The 27,983-nt window shown below is 33.3% G+C and overlaps 2 protein-coding genes across 3 annotated transcripts; one reads left to right on the forward strand and one right to left on the reverse strand.

Annotated features, from left to right (window-relative positions):
• Positions 1–10: 10 nt before the first annotated feature.
• LOC126745928 (uncharacterized) lies at positions 11–4,054 on the reverse strand. The gene is made up of 5 exons (XM_050453993.1): positions 3,777–4,054; positions 2,099–2,407; positions 1,773–2,037; positions 214–332; positions 11–157 (listed from the first exon to the last, which is right to left on the reverse strand). The coding sequence occupies exons 1-5, from the start codon at positions 3,990–3,992 to the stop codon at positions 62–64; spliced, it is 1,005 nt and encodes a 334-aa protein (XP_050309950.1). The 5' UTR covers positions 3,993–4,054; the 3' UTR covers positions 11–61.
• LOC126745925 (probable multidrug resistance-associated protein lethal(2)03659) lies at positions 3,993–27,983 on the forward strand. Of its 2 annotated transcripts, XM_050453988.1 has the most exons (23): positions 3,993–4,207; positions 4,256–4,501; positions 4,558–4,629; positions 5,198–5,405; positions 10,423–10,645; positions 10,697–10,853; positions 10,912–11,125; positions 11,233–11,569; positions 12,960–13,151; positions 13,215–13,459; positions 15,678–15,989; positions 16,055–16,224; positions 16,276–16,452; positions 16,564–16,711; positions 16,764–16,914; positions 19,847–20,077; positions 20,429–20,592; positions 20,651–20,785; positions 25,733–25,888; positions 25,952–26,075; positions 27,335–27,573; positions 27,629–27,769; positions 27,824–27,983. In XM_050453988.1, the coding sequence occupies exons 1-23, from the start codon at positions 4,128–4,130 to the stop codon at positions 27,908–27,910; spliced, it is 4,209 nt and encodes a 1,402-aa protein (XP_050309945.1). In that variant the 5' UTR covers positions 3,993–4,127; the 3' UTR covers positions 27,911–27,983. The 2 variants fall into 2 exon arrangements, with proteins under 2 accessions (XP_050309945.1, XP_050309947.1); XM_050453990.1 differs by lacking the exon at positions 20,651–20,785.

Consider the following 27,983-nt stretch of genomic DNA (forward strand, 5'->3'; position numbering starts at 1 on the left):
GTCAATAAAACAACTATCATTCGTTAATAAGATTTATTTTACCAAATAAATACGTGGTTTCTCAACATTGATTGCCGGCATGTTTATTAATAATGATCTTCCATTTCAGGTTCTTTTTGCCTTCTTGCTTCTTTAGACAGGGACACCCCTTAGAAATCTGCAACAGTAAAACTGAATTTATAAAACAATTCGGTTATAATAAAATGTCTATACTTCGGTTTGTGCGGTAGAATCGACTGGATAATAACGTTTATTGTCAGATATCGGGTTTATTTCGTTCGGGTCATTCATTAAGTCTATAATCGTGTCTTCGGATTGTTCTTTTAGAGAATCTGAAATATGTACATTACACTTTGACCTTAAGTTTAATTTTGCCCTTAATAAATATCTAAGTCTTTTTGAGAATATTGGTTGAATACTTCGAGTATAAAAATGTACAGACTAAGTTGTACAAGCAGACGGAGGTCGTAATAACCGACAAGACAATCTACTTTTTAATAAGAATAATAAGCATAAAAAACTTGACTAGGAAAAACTACACATTATTTAATTAAGAGCAAGTAATCAAATCATTTATTTCCATCGACATCATAACAATGTATAGGATTTGTCAATAAAAAATAAAAATTGTCAATAAATTTTGTTAAAACCTGAAAAAATAAACCCAAAAATATATTTTATACTAAAATACTACTTAGGGTTTTTATTTTTTCTCTAGAATTATAAGATCGATATTCGAATATCAAAATATTTAATAGATGGTTGTCGCATAAAGGAAAAGTCTGATTGAGCAATAGGCATCACACAAAAGGGGTTCATCTTCGAGTAAGGTATTTTCTTCTAGAGTACCAGTAACATATAATAATACCATTTGTAAGGACCTAGACTAGAAGTAAATAGCTTGTTATACTGTGATGTTAAAAAATTATACTGTAGAATTGATACTATTGAAAACTGCAAGCAGCCATTAACTCAGTGAATCAGATATCATAAAAAGAAGTTATAAAATCCTAGGTTTTGTTGTCAGGAATGGAGGCTCTCCATTCTTTGAGAATATCTCTAGCGTTAAACTCCTGTACTTTACCTATGTTCGTTCAATTTTGGAATATTCTTCCTAAGTCTGGTCGCCATACTATCAGAACCTTGAGCCTTGATACTATCACATGATCGTATGCTTGAAAGATTTCAGGAAAGAAGGGATTCGGCAGATTTACAGTTCTTACATAAATTAAGTAATGGCGTAATTGACTCGCCAGAGATCTTGCAACTTTACACAACTTGACTAAATTTACACACTCCTCGACTCGCACTTTTTACCCTTCAATACCTCGAAGCAACATTATAAAATTTTCGCCTATACGTAGTTAATGCGATATATTTAACTGTAGCCTAGCTGAAATTAAAAGAATTCGCTTAGTTTAGATAATCTTTTCTTCTTTTTTATATATTTATCAAATCTATAATATTCATTTTATTTTGATAAGATGATTTCATGTTTATATACATCGTTTCCACTTTATTATTGGACTTTCTCTGTTGAATGATGTAAATAAATAAATAAATAAAATATATTATCATAGAACCTTGACTTGAGGGGCCAAGGATCAATTTAAACCTCGTAAAGGAGTAGACGAATCCGCTGGATGAGTTAAAAAATTAAAAGGAAATTGTTCTATATATTGTCCCCGAATTGTAATGCAGCAAAGAAAGTGCCAAAGGTGAATCTTTGCCACAAAGGTTTGCTGATATCAAAAAGTGATGCTGCTACTCACTTGCTTTGTCACCATTTATACTTTCGCCTTTTACCTCGGCCAAAAACACCCCCGGACTGTGACCGTGAATTTTTTTTTCAGCCGGCGTGTAGTACTGACTCAGGGGTCTTCGAAATTTCAACGTGTCGATGGTGTCCTTTATTTCCGTGGGCATTATTCGATCTGCGTGCGCCAGTTTCCGTTCCTCGAGCTGGATTTGACTGCGGAGCATCGGTCGGTTAAACTTCAAGGATTCTTCGCTAGCCCGACATAAATCCGTGATGACCTTTCTGGAAAAACTCTGCCTAAGGAATGGACTTTTTTTTTTAATTTAAATTTAAACCTACCTGTTTTGGGGTCCTATACTCTTTAGCTCTTATCGTTTTCTGTATCTCTTTGATATCTTTGATGACTCGATTATTAGGCGAGTCAGTATAGGGCAGCATCTTAGGGCCAAACTGTTTCGGACGCGGTTCGGGTCTTTTATAGTCCTCGTCCGATTTGAAGGTTATATAGTCCTCGCTGACGTCCCGTATTTTAAGGCCCAAATTGGCGCGCGGTTTTCGAAAATCACCTTCGCCGGATGTCGGCTGCTTGTTTGGGTAATGCGAGAGCATTTTCTGTTCCGAGTCCAAATAATTACATTCACTGGAAGTCTAAAAAATGACACGTGAAATTATCAGATACAGTAATATTTATTTATTACAGTATCAATAGTCAAAATCTACTTACAGATACTAACCTAAAATAAAAAAACAAAGTATACTAAGCTAATAAGGAAAAATTAACGTAAAATGTACCAACTAAGTCATATCGGAATCTACATAACACACACATTAAAATAATTTTACCATAGAGTTTATATATGATAGGTTTTTGTAAAGGTTTGTACGATTATACGCTAAATAAAACATTCTATAATTACGAGAATTTAATTCGTTATAATGGCCAAGGGAGTTGACGAAGAAAGTCAGGACAATCAATAATTTAATAAGTAGTTAACAAGATATCCTAATTCTCCTCTAACTCAAACTGAGCCCGTCAAACACCGACAATAAAATATGTTTATTGTCGCAAACTCTAGGGGGATAAACACCAAATTTTCTGTAGGATATACACTTCAGAAATCTCCTTTGTACCGCTTCAATCAGAGCTATCCAAACGTTATATAGACCATATGATGAAGCCTTACTCCAAGATTGACACACTACATCTAAATTCTAATCATCTAAAAGATGGATGATCTTCTGGGCACTCTCAACCTTGGACAAAATTTGAGAAGAAAAATATAAATTACTATCAAAAATAACTCCTAAGTCCATAAGTGAACGCAACAGAATTACTATTGAGGGTAAATGATATGAAAGCACATTTTATTTAAAACTATGAATGTCCAACCAGTTAGCAACATTTTGTGACAACCTTCAATGCAGTTAATCTATGGAAAGCACTTGAAATCATCAGCAAGTATAAGACCCTTTGCTTAAAATAAAAGGGATGAGGAACCGTAATCAAACATCATAAAAATTGTCATTTTACGTTCCTTATTTTAATTTTTATTAGCGCTTTATTAAACACGTTTAACCTTTCTCAGTTTTCTCATTTAATTCTTTTACTGCTCTTTTATTATCAATTTATTCTGTCTTGATTTTTGATCTTTTAAAGTTGAAGGAATATTTCAATTGCCTGGAAGGATCTTTACAAATATTCTGACTGCCTGTAACAAATCAATTTCCTAATTAGGCCTATTGCTTTATTAGCTTTAATCCTGCTGACCGTGCGAGTGCCCTGTTTTCTGTGGGAGGGAGCAAATTGTACATTTTTCAATCAGACTCTGTGACAACCACATTGAGAATTGTTTACCGAGAGAGGTCTCACTACATTTCATTACCAAGAAGGACGAAGAAATAAATACTCAATCATCCGGAAGAAGAGTGAAAAAGATCCGGTTAAAGACTTTTCTCTTGCCTTGTCAATGAATCATTGGTTGACGAAAATTTTTTAATTCAAAGTTTGCCGCCTTACCTTAGAAACATTCGCGGAATGTACCGGAACCAAATCCAATAATTTCTTAGGGGCAGGTCTAATGGCTAAATTCTCAATCACGTATTCATACTCGGTAAACTCCCTGCCGAAATAATCGAAAATCACTTGATCGCTACTAAAGTCTTCCGGTTTTGTACAGCATCCACAAATAATTTTTTCACGTTTTCCTTTCGCTAAATCCAACGACTTGTTCATATCTTTTTACGGCATTTTATTGTGTGACAATCGTGTTTGACGTGCGCGTCGTCAAGTCACGCACCTGCACACCTATTATTTTGAACGATTTACCAATGTGACAAGTGCGTTGTTTTGATCCAAAGGTGTTAGAAGATGAGGACCGGTTCGGATTTGCTCGGTAGACCGAAAAACGCGAGAAAGGGCGCTAATATTTTATCAGTCATCACTTTTTGGTAAGTGCGTTCTAACAAACTTTCCCTCTTAAAATCCTCCTATATTAGGTATGCCCTAAAAACGTTTAAGTTAGGAAGGAAACGTGACTTAGATGAGAACGACCTGACAGAACCCCTGGACGAGCATAAGTCCTCACTTTTGGGTCAGAAACTAGCAAAGAACTGGAGTTTAGAGTTGATTAATGCCGCTAAAAAAAAGAGGGAACCGAGCCTCACTAAGGCTATAATCAAAACATTTAAAAGGGATATTATCTTTTATGGGATTGTGCTTTTTATTATGGAATTTTTTATAAGGTTGGCACTTTGACTGATGATCGACACTTTTCTACTAAAGCTCATCTGTATTTTAGGCTACCACAGCCAATATTTATCGGCCTGTTTATCAGATACTTTAATGCAAATAACATTAAAAGTACCGAAGAGTAAGTAGTATTTAAAAGATCTATTTTTCCGCTTACTGCTTTGATTATATCAAAGAAGCCGCCATTATAGTCCAGGCCTATTTTTCTTTTATAATAAGTTTTATATACATACGTAAGTATTACCTAATTTATACTTATACAGTTATATAAATGAGCCAAGGATTCACTACAATTACTGTTATAGTTCCAACGAGTATCATCCAAAAGTTTTTGAATTATTCGGGTTTTCTGTGGTGGTGTTTGAATGAAATTTATCCAAAATAGTCACAGATCCTGTGATTGATTGAAATAAATGCAGTCGAAGCATTTGATAACCAATTTTAAAAGAAATACATGCAATACCTTAAAGGTCACTCAAAGGTCAGCTCAGTCAGATAATAATGCTGGGAGAGGGTGATATCTTTTGATGACCCTGTATATACCGTACGTTTGACTGTAAAAAAACTAATTCTTTATTTAAAGAGAAAGGAACGCAACGTATTCCCTGGCTTTCTGGACTATGCCTGGCGGCACCTTTGATGTATCGAAAGGAAGCGCCAAAATCGATGATTAATGATCAATTTTTCAGGCAGCACCCTCCCATTTACATAATGCGAGTTTTCTACTACTTTAAAAAGGATCAAAGTCGCATCTCTAAGGAGGAGGCGTTCTTCTTCGCCACTTGTATTATGATTTGTAGTATAATAGTGATTGGGACGGTACACCCGTACATTATGGCAGCCATGCATGTGGGCATGCGAGTTAGGGTAGCATGCTGTTCGTTGATTTATAGAAAGGTGAGGTTTAGTAGTTCAGATTTCTTAATGTCTTTAATACCTAACTTGTTATAATGCTAAATCTTTAATAGCTTAAGTTAACAGGTCTCAAATATATTGAGGTCAAAGGATTACGCGTGTTTCGCCTGTACTAAGCAACATCAGATCTACTGTAAGAAACAGGAATATTAAGCTGTACAAATGAATGAAAATCAAGTGGCTTTCATAATATTCCAAAGATCCAACTTTTTACCTATATAGAACATTTATGTAATGCTTTTACATTCTCATATTATGGTAGTAAAATGTACTGGAGATAGACCCTCGGCCAGCAATCTGTTCGTTAAATTCAGCATATCATGACTAGTAGATTTGAAATAGGCAATTTACGTATTATATCACCCAAGAAACAACAGGACCCATTCATTTCGAAACAATATCTATCACAGATGGTTCATTTTTCGGTACTTTACTTGAACATCCTTTATTTCAGCAATTTTTTAAAAAATATTTAATGCAAAAAATAGGGAAAATATAAGTGAAAACATTGCCTTGTGTGTGACTTGCAATGAACACTTGCATGTAATCCTTTTTCTGTTCAAATGCTCAAAAAATGCGATTTTTTTGAAAAATTCCTCAAAAGAATATTTTGATTACTTCCAGGCAGGAATATATCACAGTGAACAAAAAGAGTAACTGCCGGGACGAATACTTTGATTATTTCCAGACAGTTGAATGAGTTCAATCATATCACAGTGAATTTTAAAGTAACTGACTCTACTGCCTGGAAGAATAAAGAACTTGAGTGCAACGAACCCTCAAACAGAAAAAAGGATTGTAACATAAGTTGAGTTCACTTGTCTGGACGAATAATTTAATTTATTTCAAACAATTGAGTGGGCCGCCTGCGTATTGGCATTCTATACCATTATTCAGATCGGCCCTACATTGAATCGTGGTAGACTATGGCCATATGCTTTATCTAATTTCATAGGCCATCCTATACTACAATTCAGAGCTTCGCTATTACGTTAGCGCGCTGAAATACTGAAATGCAGTACGCAATGGATGTCAATTGCTGCGCCTCACGTAGCATCAACAAACAAGGATGGATTATAAAAATATATTAGTGGAAATGTGTAGTGAGGACGATTCTATAATAGAATATCTTGAGCTCAATGATGGTTATAAAGCTAAAATTCGATTTAAAAAACCAGATGTTGAAGACAATAGTATTTGTTGTGGCAAATGGTTAGCTATATTTAGTAATAAAACAAGTACTAACTGGATTGTGCGTTATACATACCCATCAGCAAAGAGATACGTATATATACGTAAAATTTTTAAATGCCAGCACAGTGGTTTTAATAAAGCTAAAACCAAAAAAAAGGGAAGACACTAGAGTTAGAGACAAGAAATGTAATGCCACCGTTGATTTTTTAATAAAAATTATCAACAAAAACACTATAAAAAACGATCGGTATGTGACACGAGGCTATAATGGATGTGTTACGGTAAGTGTTATGTTAATTTACTTTACCTATGTACATTTACACTAAATTACCCTTAGTATTAGCCAATGCATAATTAAATCCCACGGAACGGCAAGTAAAACATTTGTATGAAAAGTGGAGGTAAGTTATTTTTTGTATATCTACATCGCCTTGCCTTGAAAATATCTTTAAATTTTACCGATTTTACGTAGAACTTTCTCCTTGTTTTAGAAATTTAAATTTTGGAGGCCGAGATGAATCTTCAGTGGTGAGGGTCCTAAAAGAAAAGGCTGAATTTTACCATAAAAAAGGACAGAACATAATAGCGGTTAAAGAGAATCCTTTGATTGTAATTATACTCACACCAATCATGATGCGTACTCATAAGGAACATTTTTCTAAAGCAATTGTGTTTGTGGACTCTAGTGCGCTTCCAAAATTGGAGCCTTGCCATTAGCTTGTGTATTATATACAGCTCAGACGGAAGCAAATTATATATTAGCCTTTAACTTGCTTAAAGAAACATTAGGTAATGAAGGTTTTGGTAAAACTGGCTGTCCTAGTATATTCATGAGCGATGATAGTTCAGCAGAAAGAAATGCGCTGACATCTGTGTTTTCATCGGAAAATGTAAAGCCAAAGCTCCTTCTTTGTATCTTTCGCGTTTGCCAAGCTTTTTAGCGTTGGTTGTGGGATAGCCACAATGAAATACCCAAAGAAAATAGGAAGACTGTAATGATTTTATTTCGTGCCATAATGTATGCATCAACTTTAGAAGAAGCAGAAGAATCTTTAAACGATCTGATGAAAAATGATATTGTTTTAAAGTACGTACATTTAAAAAATCACATTAGTGCTCTTTGGCAATGAAGAGAAGAGTGGTGTTTATGTTTTCGGGCATCATTAATCACTAGGGGAAATAATACAAATAACTTTGTAGAAGCGCTAATTCGTATATTTAAAGATATCGTTTTGCAAAGATGCAAGACATTTAACTTATACGTGCATTAATTGACTTTTTTATTAACTTCTTTGAATCTTATCATAAGAGCCGTATGCTGTTATTTGCTAGTAGTCGATCATCGAAAAATTAAATTCTGTATAGTAAATTTTGCGATAAAACTGAAAAGCTCTACTGTGAAAAAAATAATAAAAATATATATTATGTAACAAGCAGTAATGATAACACACTTATCTACACTGTAGGTACCACTTTGGAAACGTGTGATTGTACATTCGGAATAGGCGGCAAGTTTTGTAAGCATTTTTGTGCTGTGCAACAAAAATTTTAAGCAAAGCTAGCTCTTGTACACAGTGTTTCAAACGTTTTTTTTTGAAAATATAGATTTAGATGATCATTCTGAAAGCCATTTAAGTAATGTATCATGTCAAAGTGCAACGCAGCAGAGCATTGCAGCAACTGAAAAAATATTTGAATCTAATGTTCTAGACAAAGAATCAAATGATTCAAAAGCTGGCAAAAAACACTCTTCAGCTCTTAATAATTTAAAAGATAATTTCGACAGGCTGCTAGAAATGGTATCTGAAAATGAGTCTGTGGAGTTAACAAACTGCCTTATCTAAGGAAATGCTGAGTTAAATAAAATTACCACACCGACACAATTGGCGACATTTTTCTGCAATTTAAGAAAGGGACGTTCTTCAAAATATATAGGCGTGCGCCCTACTTCCATTAGTAGAAGAAGAATAAGACAGGGATTTGTATCTGGAAAAAAGCGTAATTAATCGGGTAGACCTTCCAACAAGGAACTAAAAAAGGCTATTAAAAGGAAACATAAATTAGAAGAAAATATTTTTAAGAATCAACCAAATGCAAAATGTCACGAAAGAAAATAAAATTTACATTAATTTTTTTTGTCACTACTTTTATAAATTTTCTTTAGAAAACTGAGTTACAGCAGTATATGTTAATATTTCTATTAAAATGCCTCACATTTTAATTTTCCTTTGTAGCTAGTTTTATAGCTGTTAATTTTTTTGCCGTGTTGTTATTTTTTTTAAGGCAGAAAACACTATTGATATCTAAAAATATCATTTAAGGGTAAATACATAGATAACATAGTTTAGGTTTTCTTATAAGTACGAAAATGTATATTTTATTAAAAGTTTTAGAATTGAAAATGTTTGTATAAAATTGTTTTATTTACATTTGATCGAATAATTTTTTTTCAGATTTCTCTGAAGAATAATGAATAAAAAAAAGTTACATTTTAGTTACCTAATAGTTTTATAAATTAATATTTATGTTATTTCACTTAATGTCATTTGTAAATATGAACAAACATATTTACAAATACATTTAATAAACATTTTTTAACAGAAGAAAAATCATTTTAATTCATGTTTTATGTAATTATTTTAAAATAAATAATACTGTTTTCTTACTTTATTCAAGATGGCAATATTATGGGCAATAAAACATGACCCCTAAAACTATTTAGGAAAACAGAGCGTATTCTGTATCGTCATAGGAAAGAAATAAATATCTTTTTATGCCATATAAATTTGTATTGCATAGAAAGAAATTTCCTTCCTAGGAGAATACAGAATACGCGCTCTGTTCTTGTTTTCTGGGACGTAGTATATATTGAACTACAAAACTGCTTTTAAAATAAAACCTATTATATACTGCATTTCAGAATACTAAATATTACTTACGCTCTGAATCGAAGTATAGAATGGGCTTTAAAATTGTGGTATATCACGTAGACGTAGTCTACCACGATTCAAAGTAAGGCCGATCTGAATAATAGTATAGAATGCCAATACGCGGGCCGCCTCGTCTATGGTTGCAATTTTAGTACCTTGCAAAAGAAACTGGACCTGGAAATCTCCAGCGAGGTGGTCAGAGGTAACAGTGTTATCAATGCAATTGTCTTTTAAAAGATTTACTGATGTAAGTTGTACCGTCCTGCGGGGTTAACAAAGATGGTTATTAGTATTGGATATACCTGAACCAATTGCACGAGAAACAAATTAAAGTCACACTCAAAAATTCGAATATAAATTTTTACTTAAATTTTGCGGGTAAAGATAAATAAATTTCGCGGAAAAAATCCCAGAACAAAGGGCTTACCTGACTGGCCCGAATGGATGTCCTGCAAGGCTTTGCACCGTTTGTCCGGTAACATAAATACCCAAAAGCCAGAAAAAACTTTGTTGCGGTCACAATTGACTTGACCAGGCGATTGATTCAGTACGAATGTCATACTCCGCGCACTCACGCTTCAGCCTCGATGCTGTAGGGATTTTTTTTTTAAAAAGCGCACGATTTTAAAATTCTTGTAATTTTAGTTAATGGCAAAAATAAATGTATAAAAACGCAACAGTCACTTATCTTGTTGAACCGCTGTGAGGCTCAGCAACCAGGTCTATCCTTACAACATCCTTCAAGAGATCCATTATCATTTACAAAAGACGAACCCACTACCCACCAAAATATCATTAATTGTTAAGGCAAAGAGAACTTGTGAACTACGCGTAATAACGTACGCATATAATCAATAATTGTTTTCTCATTCTAGGCACTCCGCATCCAAATAACAGCCCTGGGAGACGAAACCGTCGGCAACACCGTCAACCTGATGTCAAATGACGTGAACAGATTCGATTTGGCACCGGTGTTCTTGCACTACCTCTGGGTGGCACCTCTACAAGGTGTTCTCATAACTATCTTTCTATACTTCGAAGTTGGCTACGCGTCATTTTTCGGAATGCTCTCCGTATTAGTGATTATGCCCGTGCAGAGTAAGTTGCCGCACGGATAATCGTCGAATGCACGACCTGTATACGTTTTAGTGGTGTTGGCGTATGCGACTGCGCGGTTTCGAGTTGTGGTGGCCGCCAGAACGGATGCCCGAGTGCGATGCATGAACGAAATCATCCAGGCGATCCAAGTAATTAAAATTTACGCTTGGGAACATGCCTTTGCCGATATGATTAGGAAACTGAGAAAGTATATAATGGCATAGTTTCTAAGTTAAAAGTATATTAGGTTAAAACTCACGTTTTAGGCATGAACTTAAGATCCTTCTTTTGACGTCGTACATACGAGGCTTCACGATGTCTTTTCTCATGTTTACTGCCAGACTGGGCATTTTCTTGACCGTACTCAGTTACGTTTTACTGGGCAACGATATAAATGCCGAAAAAGTGTTCCTCATTGGCGGATATTACATCATCGTCAGACAGACTTTATCCGTGTTTTTCCCACACGGTCTTAACGCTGTGAGTGCACTATTTTATTTATGTCATTTATTACTGACGAATGAAAACATCCTGCTAGCACCAAGCGGCACATTTCAAATGTAATAGTGACAAATTACGTTTTTAAGGTGGCAGAGACAAAAGTGTCGATCGCCCGCATCCAAAAGTTTTTAATGACCGAAGAGGCCACGGTGGGCGACAAATCGATCTTAGACCCATTTGCGGTGCCAAAAACACCTGAAGAAACCCCATTTCTTAACGAAAAGGGCGATCTCACTACCAGGGATAATATTTCCGTAACGGATTCGGTGGATTTTGGAACAAACGAATCGTCGGAGGGCAGATTTTTGCCGTCTAGTTACAGTTTTGCCAAGAATCCTACTCTTTTCAGGTTACTAGGATTAGGAGGGTACCTGGATCCAGAAATTGCATCGGTCGTCATATTTAGAGGGCTTGCGAAATATGGTAAGTTTAAATTATACTTTTCAAGCAACACATCATATATTATTATCGTTAAATATATATTTATTCAACGAGTTTTTGGTATAATAGGGTGAAGGTATATTTATTAAACTGTAGAATATACGTATATTACGTTTACCAAAAAGGGAAAGTTTTGACATGTAAAAAAATGACACAGGATTTACATATCTAGTTTGTAGACTCGATTACCAGACCTTAAATATTTGATGAAATTCTTCTGGAAAATCTTTGTTTTTCGTCCATATTATCCAATCTAATAACGCTGTTTTTATGTTAAATATTTAAATATAAAATTACATTAAATTTAAATAAACAATGTTACAAAATTAAATATTGCATATATTTTTTCTGAAAAAATATTGTTTTTCATTAACATAACCCTTAACCCCCCACCCACCCCAAACATTTTTCTAGTACAAATTTCTTTTGAAAAATCGTCGTTTTTCGTCCATAATATCCAATCTAATAACACTGTTTTTGTATTAAATATTTATTAATATACATATATATAATTATATCAAATTTAAATACATAAACTGTGTTATTAGATGGGACATTAACGACGAAATCAGCTGTTATTCATGCGTATTATTTTAGAAAACAATCTCTTGTACAAATAGAAGTAGTAAATGATTGTAGTAAATAATAATAAAAATGTTTATTTTTAAATGCAATATAACAAAAGAAATACAAGTAAATTTAATAAAGATCGGCAATAAATACATAATGCCCCCAGCCCTCAGGAGCTAGTACGCTGAGCGAGGACTTGCTGGTATGACTGAAAGAAATAAAAAATTATGTCAAAACCTGAAATAACATTGACAATATGTTTAAAAATCTGAAAAAAACTATTCCGATTGCCTGAAATAAAATTCAAAACGTATCCAAAGGTCTGAAATATAAAAAACATGAACAACAATAGTGACATAAATACCGATATAAAATTGATGAAAGTTAGTTTTTAGTTCATTCTAGACCTATCATCAGGTCAATTTTTATGCCTTCCAAGCATTGTAACTTAGTTTTCATATCTTATATATTCCAGGCTTTTAATTTTATTCCATTTGAAGTGAAAAAAGAGAGAAATCACATTTTACAAATAGAATATTTAAATTTTCCATTTTTCTTGTTATTTCACTCATTTAGTGTATTTTCTTATATCGTTCGGAATAATTTTTAATGATATTCCAGGCATTTTTAAATATCTTTTAGTCATTGGAGATGGATTATGTCTTTAAATTTACGATTATTTGAAATCCAATTTAATCCAAAGGACAATTCGACTTAGTTTAGGCCAATATTGAACATCCATTGGATGTGTATATGCTATCTGACAGCATATAGAAAGTCTAAAATTAAGTGATATTTACAGGTGAAGATGTATGCCTAGACAACATTAACACTCAACTGAAAAGTGGACAACTGGTAGCAATAGTAGGAGCAGTTGGTGCGGGAAAATCGTGCCTGCTTAACCTCATTTTAGGAGAACTGAAACTGTTCAGTGGCAAACTCTGGATTAACGGCGAAATTTCTTATGCTTCTCAAGAACCATGGTTGTTTGCAGGTTTGTTCATTTTTCAAATAAAATTGGTCCCGGTTAGTTTCTTTTTTTTTTGGGTACTTGTAGGTTCTGTGCGTCAAAACATTTTATTCGGCAAGGAATACGACGCAGAAAGGTATGCGGAAACGGTCAAGGTGTGCGCGCTGAGACGCGATTTCATGTTGTTTCCTTATGGGGATAAAACTATAGTTGGAGAAAGAGGTGCTTCATTAAGTGGAGGACAACGGGCCAGGATTAATCTTGCCAGGGCGGTCTATAAGGAAGCCGATATTTATTTATTTGATGATCCTCTGTCTGCTGTTGATATTCAGGTAAGTTTATGTTGTACATACATTTTAGGATCTGCATCTTTCTTCCAACATTGATAATTGGAAAAAAACTAGGTGAATTAGTACAGTGAGTCTTTTTTAATCATCCAAGACTTGTATGAAAATTCCTGATTTGGATTATATATATATTCACTGCAGCAATCTTTACATATTCGGGACAAGCAGTATTCCTTACATGTTGGGCGCCAAAGTTTCTCACTATTGTCAAATTGAAATTTTTGCCAGGAAAGGACTATACTTATCACATATTCATTATTCCAGGATTTGACCTGAAAAGTTCAAAATGTCCAAAAATTTGTTTAAATCTATGGTAGGCCCAACTATGTAAAAAATTACTTTTCAAGAAGACATGTTATATGGAGGGTTTATCGCTTATAGTTTCAATATCGAGTATTCTCAATTCCACTCATTTTAGTCAAATTGGATTTTTTGCTCCGAAAGGAATATATCAATTGTTCTAGGATTAACTGAGAAAAAATATTCCCAAGGGATTTTCTAAAGGAATAAATATACACTTCACTCATTTTCTTAAAATTTCAGTTAAAGCCAATAGTGGGTGAGCATTCTCCAACTGCCTGGCAGAAATTAAAAAAAAATTATCCAGGCACCTCAATAATTTTTTCCAGGCGATTAAAATCGACTTTCTCTGTTCCAGGCAGTTAAATATAACATGCCAAATTTTATAATGTACCAACACCTATTTTTCTTTCTCAAATTGACGAGATATGCAGCAAACTATCTAGACTGTATTTTTAATTGTTTACCCTTAAAAGGCGTCTAGGAATGTAGGGTCTTGATCTCACATGTTGCTGTTTGGGGTAATAGATCAGAGGCACCAAGGGTATTTGTATTTCAGAAAAGATTTATGAGACTGATTTTTGGTTTGAACTATAATGAGAGCTGCCGTGAAACATTTAAAAAATATTATATTTTAACAATGCCCGGTATTTATATGTTTAAATTATTGTTATACATATTTAAAAATCAAGAGCGTTTCTCCAAAGTAAGTGATTTTAATAAATATAATGTTAGATGTAAGGATGCTCTTTATTTGCCAAAATTTAACTTTGTTTATTTTAAAAAGACCCCCTTTTATGAAGGTATTTGCTTATTTTTATTTACTCAACTCCTTGCTTCGTTAAAACGAATAGATAACTTCAACATATTTAAAAATAGTGTCTATGTCTGTCGTCTATGATATCAACGAATTTAGCAACATGCTGAAAGTCACTCCTGCCTAGTCAGTGTCTGTATTTTTTTGTGATTAATATAGTTTCTAAGTTTTAGATATGTGTAATTAGGTTTTTTTTATAATAGTTTTACTCTTTTAAATAAGTTAACTAAGATTATCAGTTTCTTTCTCCTGACTTGTCTTATTCTATTGTATATGTAGTATCAAATGACCAAATAAATTAGTAATCAGTAATCATATACATATATACCTTGAATAATTATCGAAATAAATAATCCAGGATATTAATGACATTCTTGCTGTATATTTGCAGTGGTTTGTGCAATGTAAATGCTCCTATTGTAGCATGTTAATGTGTTGCAAAATATCCTGAACGAAGACATTATAGCAGAAAAGTATTTCGACGACTAGCAATATTAATGTAGAGTATATTCCCTGCATGTTCCTATTAAAAGGCATCCGGTAATAAAAAAGTCTGTACAACATTATAGCTGTACAGACTGTCCCACTTTTGTGGTTATGTAAAGAGATAGAGAGATGCGATTTTCGAGAAACCGTGCCACTTTTTAATGAAATCAATGATGCACTTATCAAATTTGCCATTACGTTCTTTGGTTTTGTGCTACAAGGTGATGAGAGCACTTTGAAAATTCGGAAAAAAGTCAATTTTCGACCACTAGTGGAGTCAATATAAGACATCGAAATCCTCTGGAGATCCCACGGCATCGCAAAGAAAGCATATACAACTTTATATTTTTGTATATCTATTAGTTATAGTCAATTAAATATTAAGTAGCAAGAACAAATTATCTATGTCTGAACTTGTATTGTATCCTAGACAAATTTGTGTTCCACCTTAAGGTTGTGACTTGTGTTTTTTGTAGGTTAGTATTTAATGTAGTATTATAGTTACCAGGCTGCAAAACCCTAGCAACTAACTTTGCGTTTTACTTCATATACAGATGTACTGATATTTTCTTGAGGACTAATAAATTTCTTTTGTTATAGGTAGGCCAAGAACTGTTCGAAAATTGCCTGATAAGGCACTTGGCAGATAAACTGATTATTCTGGTAACGCATCAGCTCCAGTACTTAAAAAGGGCAGATAAACTGATCATACTGAACGAAGGCAGCATTCAAGTGCAGGGAAGTTACGAGGAAATTAGACGAAGCGGAGTGAGTTTCGCGGCTCTTCTCGAGGAAGCCGCTAGTGTGGCCGTCGGTCTGCCCGAAACAGAAAAAGAAACCGAGAAAGTACTTAAGGCCATCTCGCATACTAGCGCGGCATTTAATAGTGCCATCGATATCGAAGGCTTTAAAGTAAGAGTATTTGGAAAGTAAGTTTCTTTATGTTGGTAATAAAAAAAAATTTGACACATTTTTAGACCGGACCAAAAGCGGTGGCGGAAATGCGAACTTCCGGATCCGTTTCGGCGTCAAACTACAAAGAGTACTTTCGTGCCGGTGGAAATTGTTGCGTAATAACCGTGATGTGGCTCCTTTTTATCGGAGCCCAGTTATTCGGCAGCGGCGGTGATTACTTCTTAAGCACCTGGTATATAAGTAGCTTTAATTGAAGTAAGTCCCTAAGAAATTTCGGTTTTAGGGTGGCTTTGGAAGACCTCCGGGCCCATAAGGGCGATGCCGAAGAAATGGGATGGTGGAACAGCTTCGGTAGAAGCGATTGCATTTACGTTTACACCGTACTGATCACTGCTGGTACCGTGGTGGCGGTGGCTAGAAGCTTATATTTCTTCTCCGTTTGCATGATGGCTTCATTTAGGTAAGCAAACATTCATTCTCCTGTAGAAGGGATAAGATAGAATTTCGTTCTAAAAAGCAATCAATTAGAGCTGTAAACCCTAACGTTTCTTGTTACTATCTACTTGAGTAGGTTACACAATAGAATGTTCCAAAGCATAATCCTAGCCGCTATGAAATTCTTCCATGAAAACTCCTCCGGAAGAATATTGAATCGGTTTTCCAAAGACTTGGGCCAAGTAGACGAGATGTTGCCCAATGCCTTCCTTGACACGATCCAAGTAAGGCGTCATGATATTTTTTCAGTTAAATGATTGACAGTGGACTTTGTAGCTTATGCTGAACCTGGTCGGAGCGATCATAATAATTTGCGTGTCCAGCTACTGGCTGGTGATACCCGTCTGTCTCATGATCGTACTCTTCTATTTTCTACGAAGGTTTTACCTTAGGACTAGCACTAGTATTAAACGTCTTGAAGGAATAGGTGAGTCTATAGTGTTAATGACCTCCATCATACTTTTTTCAATTGATATAGTACCACAGCCGACTTTACTCAAGCCGCGAACTGATAACATCGACAACATGGCTTTCAGATCCGTTTTCATTTCAGTTCTCATGGGACTTAATGGAGATCGTTTGATTCCTCTTTTAAATTTGAGTTTTTAAGTGAAATTTCGGAAAGGAAAGTGAATGTAGTTATTATTAAGAACTTACTAAGTCTCAGTAACATCTCCCAGCCAGTGTCGGCGTGTTATATACTATAAAAACAGTGATAGATGGTTATAAAGATAAACACCTTGTATGTAAACAGAAACAGGTCATTGCGCTATTTATCGATTTTCAAGTTTATTTTACATATCACTTTTAAGATTTTTGTGTTGTGCTCTTATCTGTGTGATTGGGATTTTTTGTGAATATCTTGTGTTCCACTAAAACTAGAAACTTATGCCTAAGAGCCAAGGTTAATGCTTTTGCTTTATTCACATAAAAAATGTAGGTTTTGTTTTATTTATAAACATATTTGGAGGAAATCTGGTAAGGAATACGCATAGTATTAGTTAGTATAGGTAATTCTATTAGCTTTATTTATATATAGGAATTCATTGAAGAATTTTTTTGCCTTTTGAAACATGCCAAGTCCCTGCTGTGTTCCCGGATGTAAATCTAATTACAAAAGTAGTTTAAGAGCAGGGAAGGCAAGTATTTTTGTTTTTGGCTTCCCCAAAGATGAACAACTTACCTGGATATTTAACAAAAACAGTGCCTCTTCCTAGAAAAAGTCCAGACGAAAAAAAAAGTGAACAACAAATACATAAAGAACTTGCCAATGAAGTCCCTTGATTTTATAACAAATTTTCAAGATTTTATGAATAATTATTTCCAAAAAATTCTAATATCTGACCTGTGGAATGTAAAAATTGTTGGGGACACAAAGCTATATTTCTATACTTTAAACTTGAATGATGCTTGTATAAATGTTGTTAATCAAATATCAATAGATAGCGACCTACATGTTAAAGTCTTTTTAAAAAACAGTGGGTTGTTCCAAAATGACCTAAAATGGATTTTACCTTTCGAATTGAAATTAAGTAGGTGGTCTCAACTCGAAAATCTATTAACTCGGTATAAGTCTTCTGATTATTGTGTATCTCTAGAAAAGTAGAGATTATTTTAAACTTTTTTAGTTTTTAGGATGCTTGTACACAAGATTTTGTTGTCTTACGTAATATAGCACATTTTCTTTCTTTCTTTCTTTCTAATCTACCCACCAAGAGGTACCTACAGTATCTTTCTTCTAGCTTTGATGTGTTACCAAATTCTGACTTGAATAAAACTAACGACACCACTAATTATTTAAACATTGCATCCCCTTCTTTAGCACGCACTGAGAAAGTTGTTAATTTATTAATTGATGAAATTTATATAACTAAAAGACTAGACTATAGGGGAAAAAGTCTATTAATGTAAACGGATCCGAATCTCCCATGTGGTACGATGTTGCCAACTGTTATTTTGCGGCTTGAGTAAAGTCGGCTGTGATAGTACTAAGCAGGCTATTCGGGGGAGAACTGCTGTCTGGCTCCTTCCCCAAATAGAGGGAGACACAATTGTTTAATAGTACTAGTGTTCTCTACTTATTTATTTTGTATGTTTATCGAAGGACCACAGCTTATATGGCGCTAAACCAATTAACTTAATAAATGAAACGAAAATTTTTACAATAAAAAATATGCTCATTTATTAGATCCGAAGACAAGAAAATGGCACAGTTATTTTTAACAGCAGTAATTGTGAACTATATGAATTGTCTTTGCTGTCTTTTTGTATACTTAATTTTATCTTATTTCTACTGGCTAGCAAAATTAACGCACCACTACCTTATTTCGAATTATTTTTGGAAATTTTCAAAAAAATAGAAATATTTCTTTTTATTTGAAACTGCCATATTACAGACATTCTACATTTATACAGGTGTCTATTTTCCTCGAAGTATGTTTGTCGAATTAACATACTTTTTTTGCTTGTAAGTTTTATTGGTAAAATTTATCATTTGTACTGAAATTTTTTTATTTTTTTCTCATATTTTGAAACACGTCTCTTGATGGGATAGAGACACATTCTGTAATAATCCGTCGCTGAAGACCATCGAGTGAAATTGGGTTGTGTTTTAAACACAACAGTTTTTAACTGACCCCAGGAAAAAAAAGTCGAGGGATGTTAGATCTGGTGATCTCGCCGGCCATTCCATTGAACCTCTTCTCCCAATCCACTGATCTGGAAATGCATTATGTAAAAATTATCTCAAATAGTGGGGTGGTGCTCTATTTTGTTAAAAATGTTATAAATCTTCATTTAGGTTTCTACCGCCATAAACTGATTTTCGATTTCTTTAACAATTTTAGGTTGAATGGTGGTTTACAACATTTTCAAGTAAGTTTTGCCTTTAAAGTTACTCTAGAAATTGAAAAAAAATCAAAACGTTAATTTATATTAATATTTCAAAGTAATGTGGTAAAAATTTGTTTATTTCACAAAAAAAATCCGTAATTTTTTAATACATTTTTTTTTAAACAAAAACTTAAACTGAAGACGACCTAGTTATTTTTTTTATCATTTAAGCAGCACTTAATACAACTATGATTTTTCTTTGTTAATTACTGTTTGTATATGAAGGGTATCAAAAGCGTTGCTTAAATCCAGAAACTCTAATACCATCCAAAAATAGTGAAAATTATGTCCAGGGCAGAAAGAATATTGTTTGAGATTAGTAAGTGGATCTATTATTACATTTTTCAATTACCGGACAGACAATTTATGGGTTATTACTAGTTTGTAAGGTCTGATGATGCTTTATTTTAAGCGAAACATGTAACCTTAAAAATATTTTAAGACCGAGACTTTTATACTTTTTCCAGCCAGAAGCCCAGTTTTCGCCCATTTAAACGCCACTCTTCAAGGAATAAAAACCATCAGGATCAACAATGCAGAGCATTTATTAGTAGCAGAATTCGATCATTTACAAGACCTGCATAGCAGCGCTTGGTTTATGTTCATCTACACCTCGAGGGCTTTCAGTCAATGGCTCGACTGGATCACCGCTTTGTTCATTGGATGCGTTACTTATATATGTGTCATTAACTCAGAAAGTATGTATAGCCACTAGATACAGTTCTGGTCAATTCAGAATGCGGCAAACAATGTTTATTTATTTAATCAATACACGGGATCTACCCCCAAAGAAATAAACGATAAATAATTAAAACCGCTTTATAGTAGTAATTATAATCTCTCAAAATCTGAACAATGCCAAATTAGCTAAAAAAAAAACAAAATCATACACTCTTAATAAGACTCCTAAAATGCAATAAGGAAACTCCCAAAACTTCAATTCCATTAGAGTTTACTAGCCTCAATGTGCTAACTACATTCAAAACAGAAATTGACTAGTCGTGTATATAAAAAAAAAACTAAATAAAATAATAACAAGCTTGTCGTAGATTTCTATGGTAGCACAGTAGGATTAATCATAACCCAATCCATTGGGCTAACCGGGTTGATCCAGTGGGGTATGAGACAGTCCGCCGAATTAGAAAATCAAATGACCTCAGTCGAAAGGGTGTTGGAGTTCACCAAAGTGGAACAAGAACCAGACTTATACTCAGTAAGTTAATTGAAGGTATCAGCTAATTGATTGATCTTTATTAATATAATGTTTTCAGGCACAAAATAAACGGCCGCCACGCACTTGGCCCAAACACGGCAAAATTGAATTTATTGACACTACGATGCGGTACAGTGCGCACGAACCTCCGGTTTTGAAGGCGCTTAATTTTGAAATTGCCCCTCAGCAAAAAGTTAGTCCCTTTCAATCTTTATTGTGTGGATTGACTCTTATCATGTTGAATGAGCGGGTTGTCACCTTTAAAAGGAGTATACTACGTAGATCTTTCCACTTCAACCTCCCTTGTGGCGATTATTGAGAAACATGCCCGCTTTATTTTACTTAGTATTCAAAAATCCGCTTGTGGATTAAGCTGTTGTGTCCATCCATATGCCATTAGTTAGTTGAGATGGTTCTAATTTCTATTTTTATAATTTTCGGCAAGTACGTAATTTTCTTCCTTCGAGAATCACTCGTCGAATTTAAGGTTCTCGTATAAGTGAACAAGTTTTATAATCTACTGTAGATCTGACCTACAACACTTATTATTTTGAATACGTTTAAAACTCTCGTCATTTTAATGCTCCAAAATTTTACAAATATTAGTAGAGTCCAGGTCGAACGGAGTACTGAATAGGTTTTGATTTTAAGGTTGATATCATTAGGAGCACTGGCACAGAAAAGTCTTCATTTCACTGTGACGTACGTCTACAACTAAATTAGTTTATATTTCAAAAAGTTGGGCCATGGATTTGTGAACGTTTTAGGCACTCTATTTAAAATTGTACCTTAATTGCCTGAACAAATTAATTAATTAATAAAGTTTAAATTAAATTATTTTTAATTCCATGTAGTTTTTAACTTTTCAAACACTATAATTAAAATCGCACCTCAACTATCTCGACTAATTAAATGTTATAAGGGAAAAACAAAATATTATTCAAAAACTGAATAAACGTATATTAGAACTAAATATACAAATCGATAGGGTAATGAAATATAGAAAGTCAAATATGTAAGAATAATTATTGATAGTCAATTAAATTGGTCTGATGATGTAGGTCACATTCTTCAAAAAGTAAGAGCAATGATTTCTGTTATTTTTTTTTTTATTTGTATTTCTTATTTGGTGTAATTATTATCTAGATTTCTTTTTGGATGATATTCCATTATTACACTTTTATACTTTATTGAATACTTTACAAACATCATATAACAGTAATTATATATTAAGTTACTATAGACTAGTTAACATATATCATATATTATAGTTTTTATCGAATTATGATTCGCTTTAATATTGATACAATCAAGCACCTAGATGTGAAACATCTGTATGTGCGGTATCAAATCATGTTACTTACTTTTAGATATAAACTAATAATATTTTCTATTATAAATATTATCACAAAGATAAGAAAGATTAAGAGACTAAGCAAGTTAGAGAGAAACATAATTAAAAAATTATGCATACATACATATATATTAAAAAATTCAAAATACAACCAACCATGACACTATCTGTGATCAAATGCTCAGACGAAAAACTTTTCAAATTGGTAAGCGCGTTCAGAGATTACACTCTTACACAACAACTTAAATTTTTTTATGGAAGTGCAACCTCTACAAGCACCCGGCAACAAGTTATACAATTTAGGTTCAAAGTAAATGTATGTATCTTAGATTAAGATTATTAGTACTTAGTGGTAATTTATTTTGCCTATTGCACCTAATTCTTATATCATAACTATGATTAACAAAAGACTTTAAATTAGGTCGAATATGTAATAAGAACCGATTGTGAGAGTGTAAATTGATCGAATGTTAAAAATATCCTCAATAAGTCCTCCCCACACCAATATACCATATCTTATAATTGATTCCACAAATGCTTTATACATTATTAAAGTCTTAGTATGTAAATATTCCCTCAATAAGTAAAATTTATGAATTAGTTTTCGAATTTTGTTGGAAAGATAATCAATGTGTGGTTGCCATTTCAGAAATTTATCAATTACAACTCCAAGGTATTTTGTACATGAAGTTTCTCTAATACAGTGAGTATCTACTAAAATAGAACTATAATGTGGTCTATTCGCATTAATAAGTGAAAAGGTTATGTATGTTGTTTTTAGCTAAATTTAATGATAATTTAAACGTTTGAAGCCAATTTTTTATTATAGTTAAATTATTTACAGATTTATCTTTCACAATGTCCCAAGACTCTCCTGAAATCACAAACGCTGTATCATCTGCATAAGTTACTAGTAGACCATCCACCTGTACCTTTAATAGTGAGTTGATATATATTATAAAGAGTACTGGGCCCAAAACTGTTCCTTGTGGAATGCCAATATTAATTTCCTGTTTGTCACTTAGGACATTATTGAGCTTAACCATTTGTAGTCGCCCTGATAAATAACTTGAAAATAACTCCAAAGCAGTACCCCGAATTCCATATCTTTCAAGAACATTAAGAAGTATATTATAAGGCACAGTATCAAAGGCCTTTGCAAGATCTAGGAATATAGCCATACATTTTCTGTTTGAATTTAAATTATTTACTACCTCAGTTATTAGTTGATGCATGGCATCTTCGGTACTGCACCCCTCAAGAAATCCATATTCACTTGAGGATAAAACATTATTTGTTCTTAAGAAATTCATTAATCTAATCTTTATAAATTTTTCACAGAGTTTCGCAAAATTACTTATAAGGCTGATAGGCCTGTAATTATTAATGGATGTTTTGGAACCTGATTTATGAATGGGTGTTATTACCGATGTTTTAAATTCGAGGGGTATTTCACCAGTTTCTAATATAAGGTTTAGTATATGTAATAGTGAATTAATTATTTCTAAATGTGCCTGTTTAATGATATCAGCTTGAATACCATAATAACCTGGTGAACTATTATTTTTTAATGTTGAGATACACTTTATTAATTAATTTTTATTAGTCAGTTATGGGGTTAAAATAAATTGATTTTGTTATCGGGGCATGTTGTGGTGGCGGAATTGCTGTTTCCATTTCAACTCCAACATTGATGTAATAGTTATTACAATAATTTGATGCTTCAAGTAGACTATTAAAATTTTCTGCATATTTATTTTTTATTTTAATAAAACCATCGTTTTTATTTTTAACGTTTTCGTATGTGGCATCTTTGATTATTTGGTACAACTTTCTCATATTACCCTGAGTTTGTTTTAAATTTCTATATTCTCTATATTCTTTATCTAATTGGGTATCAAATCTTTTCAATAATTTTTTCTTCATTCGGCCTCTAGTCTTAATTGATATGATAATACCGTTACTAATCCAATCTTTTATTTTTTTATGTTTTTTGTGCTTTATGTTGGAGGTTTCTGAAGCGTTTATTAATAATAATTGTTGGTAACTTTTTAATATCCGTGTCATGATTATTCATCACCACTGACCAATCAAAATCTCGTAGTAGTCGTCTAAACTTAGGAATATCCAATTTAGTTTTAATGTCATTTATTAAATTATATTGCTTTTCTTCTATTTGACTAGCGAGAAACGTTATTGGGCTATAATCTGTTATATCCGCTTCAGTTACATATGAATTTAGTTGTAAATTATTAGATTTTATTTTTTGATTGATAAACAAGTGATCTAGGCAAGTTTTTGAAAGAAGTCTTGTGACTGAGTTAATATATGACTTGAAGCGTAATGAGTCTCAAAGTATGTAAATAAATCACTTATAAAATCTGTCTTTGAAATTGGTGGAGGCTTGTATATTGTTGTTAATCCAAAACTTGTGCCATTTACTTCAAAATTCATTCTACTTAGAGTTGCTTCTGAGTTAGTCAACTGAGTGAAAGAAAAAACACACTAGAAGATATATACGTGTATGAAAAATATATCGTATCAAACACAGTAGGCTATATGTAATATTATCGGGATCATTTTATCATATATTTGAGGTGTAGTGATCGAGTTTAAAAATCTGCTTTCGAGACTTAAAACAAGAGTTTTTTCACGTTTTACTTGAAAACCTTAAAATTATGTAAGAAAAGTATATATATACAAAAACTTTAGATTTTTTTATCACCTATAATATCTTAAAAAGCATTTTTTCTCAGGCAATAATTTTCTGCAAAAAAACCGTTTCTCATTTAGGGTTGATGTACCCCCCCACCCACCCCACACAACTTACCAGTGAGGAATTGTTTTCAAAAATCATTGTTTTCCAAAATAATATGCATGAATAACAGCTGGTTTCGTCATTAATATCTAATCTACTTACTCAGTTTGTTTATTTAAATTTGATATAATTATATATTAATAAATATTTAATACAATAACAGTGCTATTAGATTGGGTATTATGGACGAAAAACGCTGATTTTTCAAAAGAATTTATTAGAAGAATTATAGGGATAAGGGTTTTGTAGATAAAAAAAAAGTTTTTACAGAAAATATATATACAATATTTAATTATATAGCTCTATTAATTTAAATTTGATATAATTTTATACATAAATAGTTAATATAAAAACAGCGTTATTAAATTGGATAATATGGATGAAAAACAGTAATTTTCCAGAACAATTTTTTAATCAAATATTTGAGGTGTAGTGATCGAGTTTAAAAACTGGCTATGTAAATCCCTTGTCAATTTTTTTAAATGCCGAAATTTTCTCCCTTGTGTAAACAGAATCGTATATGATATACGTAAATTAAAACCGTATATACCTCGACTATATACGATTGATAAATATGCCAAAACCAAAAATTTACTAAAAAAATCGTTGAATAAATATATATTTGACGATAATAATATATGATGTGTTGCTTGGGTATGATCTACAAACCCAATCAAAGTACTAACCGCCAAATTGTGAAAGGTGCTGAAACTAATGGCGGAATGTTAAATTCATTGTCAATGATGAAAAATGTAACGTATCAACAATGTCTCGTCAAAGACAAGGAATTTTGAATTCCTTGTCTGCTCCTTTAAATTATATTCATATACTGAACCTTAGGGAATTTCTACTGTGAACAGTCTTGAAGATGTCACGGAAAACTGTACATTGTATGCTAATCCTGGGCTTGCTAGATGCGATAATAGAATTTAGGTCGAACGGGGAACTGAACAGTTTTTGATTTCCAGGTTGGTATCGTCGGTAGAACTGGCGCGGGAAAGTCTTCGCTTATAGTGGCGCTTTTTCGACTGGCATATTATGAAGGTGAAATTTACATCGACCATTTGGACATTAGCGTACTGGGGCTGCACGATTTAAGACGCAAAATTTCCATTATACCTCAGGTTCCTCTTAAAATCACCATCGCCCGTTAATTAAGCCATAATTAATTATTTATTATTTATAAGGAACCGATACTGTTTCATGGCACCTTAAGATATAACCTGGACCCGTTCAGTGAGTATACCGATGAGGAAATATTGTCTGCTTTGATAGACGTGGATGATAAAGATGCCATTAGTAAGGGAGTCGGTAAGGTTCAGTTGTACAGCCTAATTCTCTTTTTGCTCTCTCTGAAATTACGGACCAGCTGGTAAAGTTCCTGTGTGTTATCAGGCAGATAAATTCTATCCTCTCTGTAAACGTACCTGTAGCTGTAGGAGGAATTATGAACCAAATTTTAACCTGCTGTTAAGTAACAGAAGGTTTATAGTTTGGCAACAACGTAATAATTGTTCTGGTCGGTACAATAATCTTAAGAAAAAAAGAAAGATTAGAGTTATGAATCTCCTGTCCTGAAAAAATTATTAAAATAAACAAAAATAATGGAAGTGTTTGGTTTTTAATTTGTGATAATAGTTACAAGTACTTGCATACTTGTTTTGTGCCAAATCCGATATTCTTTTTGTTAGTACTAGTATTAATACATAGGTATTTGCATTTTCGCTAATTGTTTGTAAATATCCTACCAGACATTTGCCAGTGAATCACAGCACACAGCTTTTTAGAAACTGTATACTGTGCAGTGAATAGACAGCAGAGTATAATGTAACAAACCCTGTGTATAAATAACAAAGTATGACGGTATAAAAAAAGAGCCAAGTTCAACCATAACACCTCTTATCACCTATGAGGAAATAATTTATAATTTAATAACACTGAGTGTTCAGGGACTGCCTTTAAGATATGATGACGATAGTAAGTGACAAGAATATAGTGGTTAAAATTTAACGTTTGCCTATATGGGATCTCTTAAGTGTATGTTTTCATTTTTCAGTCACATTACACATAACAGTGGCATAGCCAGCAAAAAGAGGCAGGTGAGGGAAGGGTGTAACCTTACGTCGGGCATTATCATATTAAATAAAGAGAGATTTAATCATATGAAAAATCACGAAATACTCATACAGATTAAGAACAAAATTTAGAATATTATACGCAAACTTCTTGCAAAACTATGCAAACTCCAACTCTTTGAAAAATTTGAGGTTATAAATTTCCTGGCAAACCTTTTATATGCTGCTTTTTCCTGATGTTAACTTATTCTACTGGTAAGCAAGTATTATCCTGCTGGTAATACAAATAAGAATAATTCAATATTTAATGTTACCAGCAGGATAACTTTTCCAGGCACTTTACTAGCCGTTCCATAATTTGGCCCTGTGAGGTGGTTGAATTCATTCAACTGCCTGGAATAAATCAAAATATTCTTCCAGACAGTTGATCCACTTCAATTCCTAGAAGAAATTAAATTATTCTTTTACATCAGTTGTGTTTTTTTTTTTGGGTAGCTGTCCTTGATAAACCAATGACGGGAGGTGGTCAGAATATCAGCGTGGGTCAACGTCAAATGATATGTCTGGCACGTGCCATTTTAAGGAACAACAAGATCCTGGTGATGGACGAAGCTACCGCGAATGTAGACGCCCAAACCGATAAGTTGATCCAAAAGACCATTAGGACTAAATTCGAACATTGTACTGTATTGACGATTGCGCATCGTTTACATACAGTTATGGATTCTGATAAGGTAGGACCCTCCAGGACTTAACTGTCCGGTGTTAATAAACAGGCGGTTTTTGAAGATTCTTGTAATGGATGCCGGTCAAGCAGTGGAATTCGACCATCCTCACGTTCTGCTAAAGAACCCCAAAGGATATTTGTCTGAGCTAGTCAAGAAAACCGGGGCTGGTACTGCTGCCCATTTAAAGAACGTTGCCAAACAGGTAAACTCTTGATAATTACCTTGATAACCTTTGAATAATAATTTTTTTTCAAAGAATTTCGAAGAATTGCGAAAATTGCACGCGATTGAGGAAGATAATGATAGCGTTATGAGTTACTCACTTCGATCCGATTCATTGTGATTTTGCATTTTTAATGTATAAGACCATAAGAATTTTTTTTCTATTATATTGTAAATACAAAGGCAGTTTACAA

The sequence above is a fragment of the Anthonomus grandis genome, chromosome 16, assembly GCF_022605725.1.
Source record: "Anthonomus grandis grandis chromosome 16, icAntGran1.3, whole genome shotgun sequence".
In the NCBI taxonomy this organism is placed as follows: domain Eukaryota; kingdom Metazoa; phylum Arthropoda; class Insecta; order Coleoptera; family Curculionidae; genus Anthonomus; species Anthonomus grandis.

What these genes read in the sequence shown, in the direction of transcription:
- LOC126745928 (XM_050453993.1), bottom strand. Translation starts at nt 3,992, where the DNA reads ATGAACAAGTCGTTGGATTTAGCGAAAGGAAAACGTGAAAAAATTATT. An exon ending in AGTATAGGACCCCAAAACAG is followed by an intron (nt 2,038 to 2,098) that starts GTAGGTTTAAAT and finishes TTTTCCAGAAAG; the next exon opens with GTCATCACGGATTTATGTCG. An exon ending in TATAAATGGTGACAAAGCAA is followed by an intron (nt 333 to 1,772) that starts GTGAGTAGCAGC and finishes TACATATTTCAG; the next exon opens with ATTCTCTAAAAGAACAATCC.
- LOC126745925 (XM_050453988.1), top strand. Translation starts at nt 4,128, where the DNA reads ATGAGGACCGGTTCGGATTTGCTCGGTAGACCGAAAAACGCGAGAAAG. An exon ending in TAAACGTCTTGAAGGAATAG is followed by an intron (nt 16,915 to 19,846) that starts GTGAGTCTATAG and finishes TACTTTTTCCAG; the next exon opens with CCAGAAGCCCAGTTTTCGCC. An exon ending in AAGAACCAGACTTATACTCA is followed by an intron (nt 20,593 to 20,650) that starts GTAAGTTAATTG and finishes TAATGTTTTCAG; the next exon opens with GCACAAAATAAACGGCCGCC.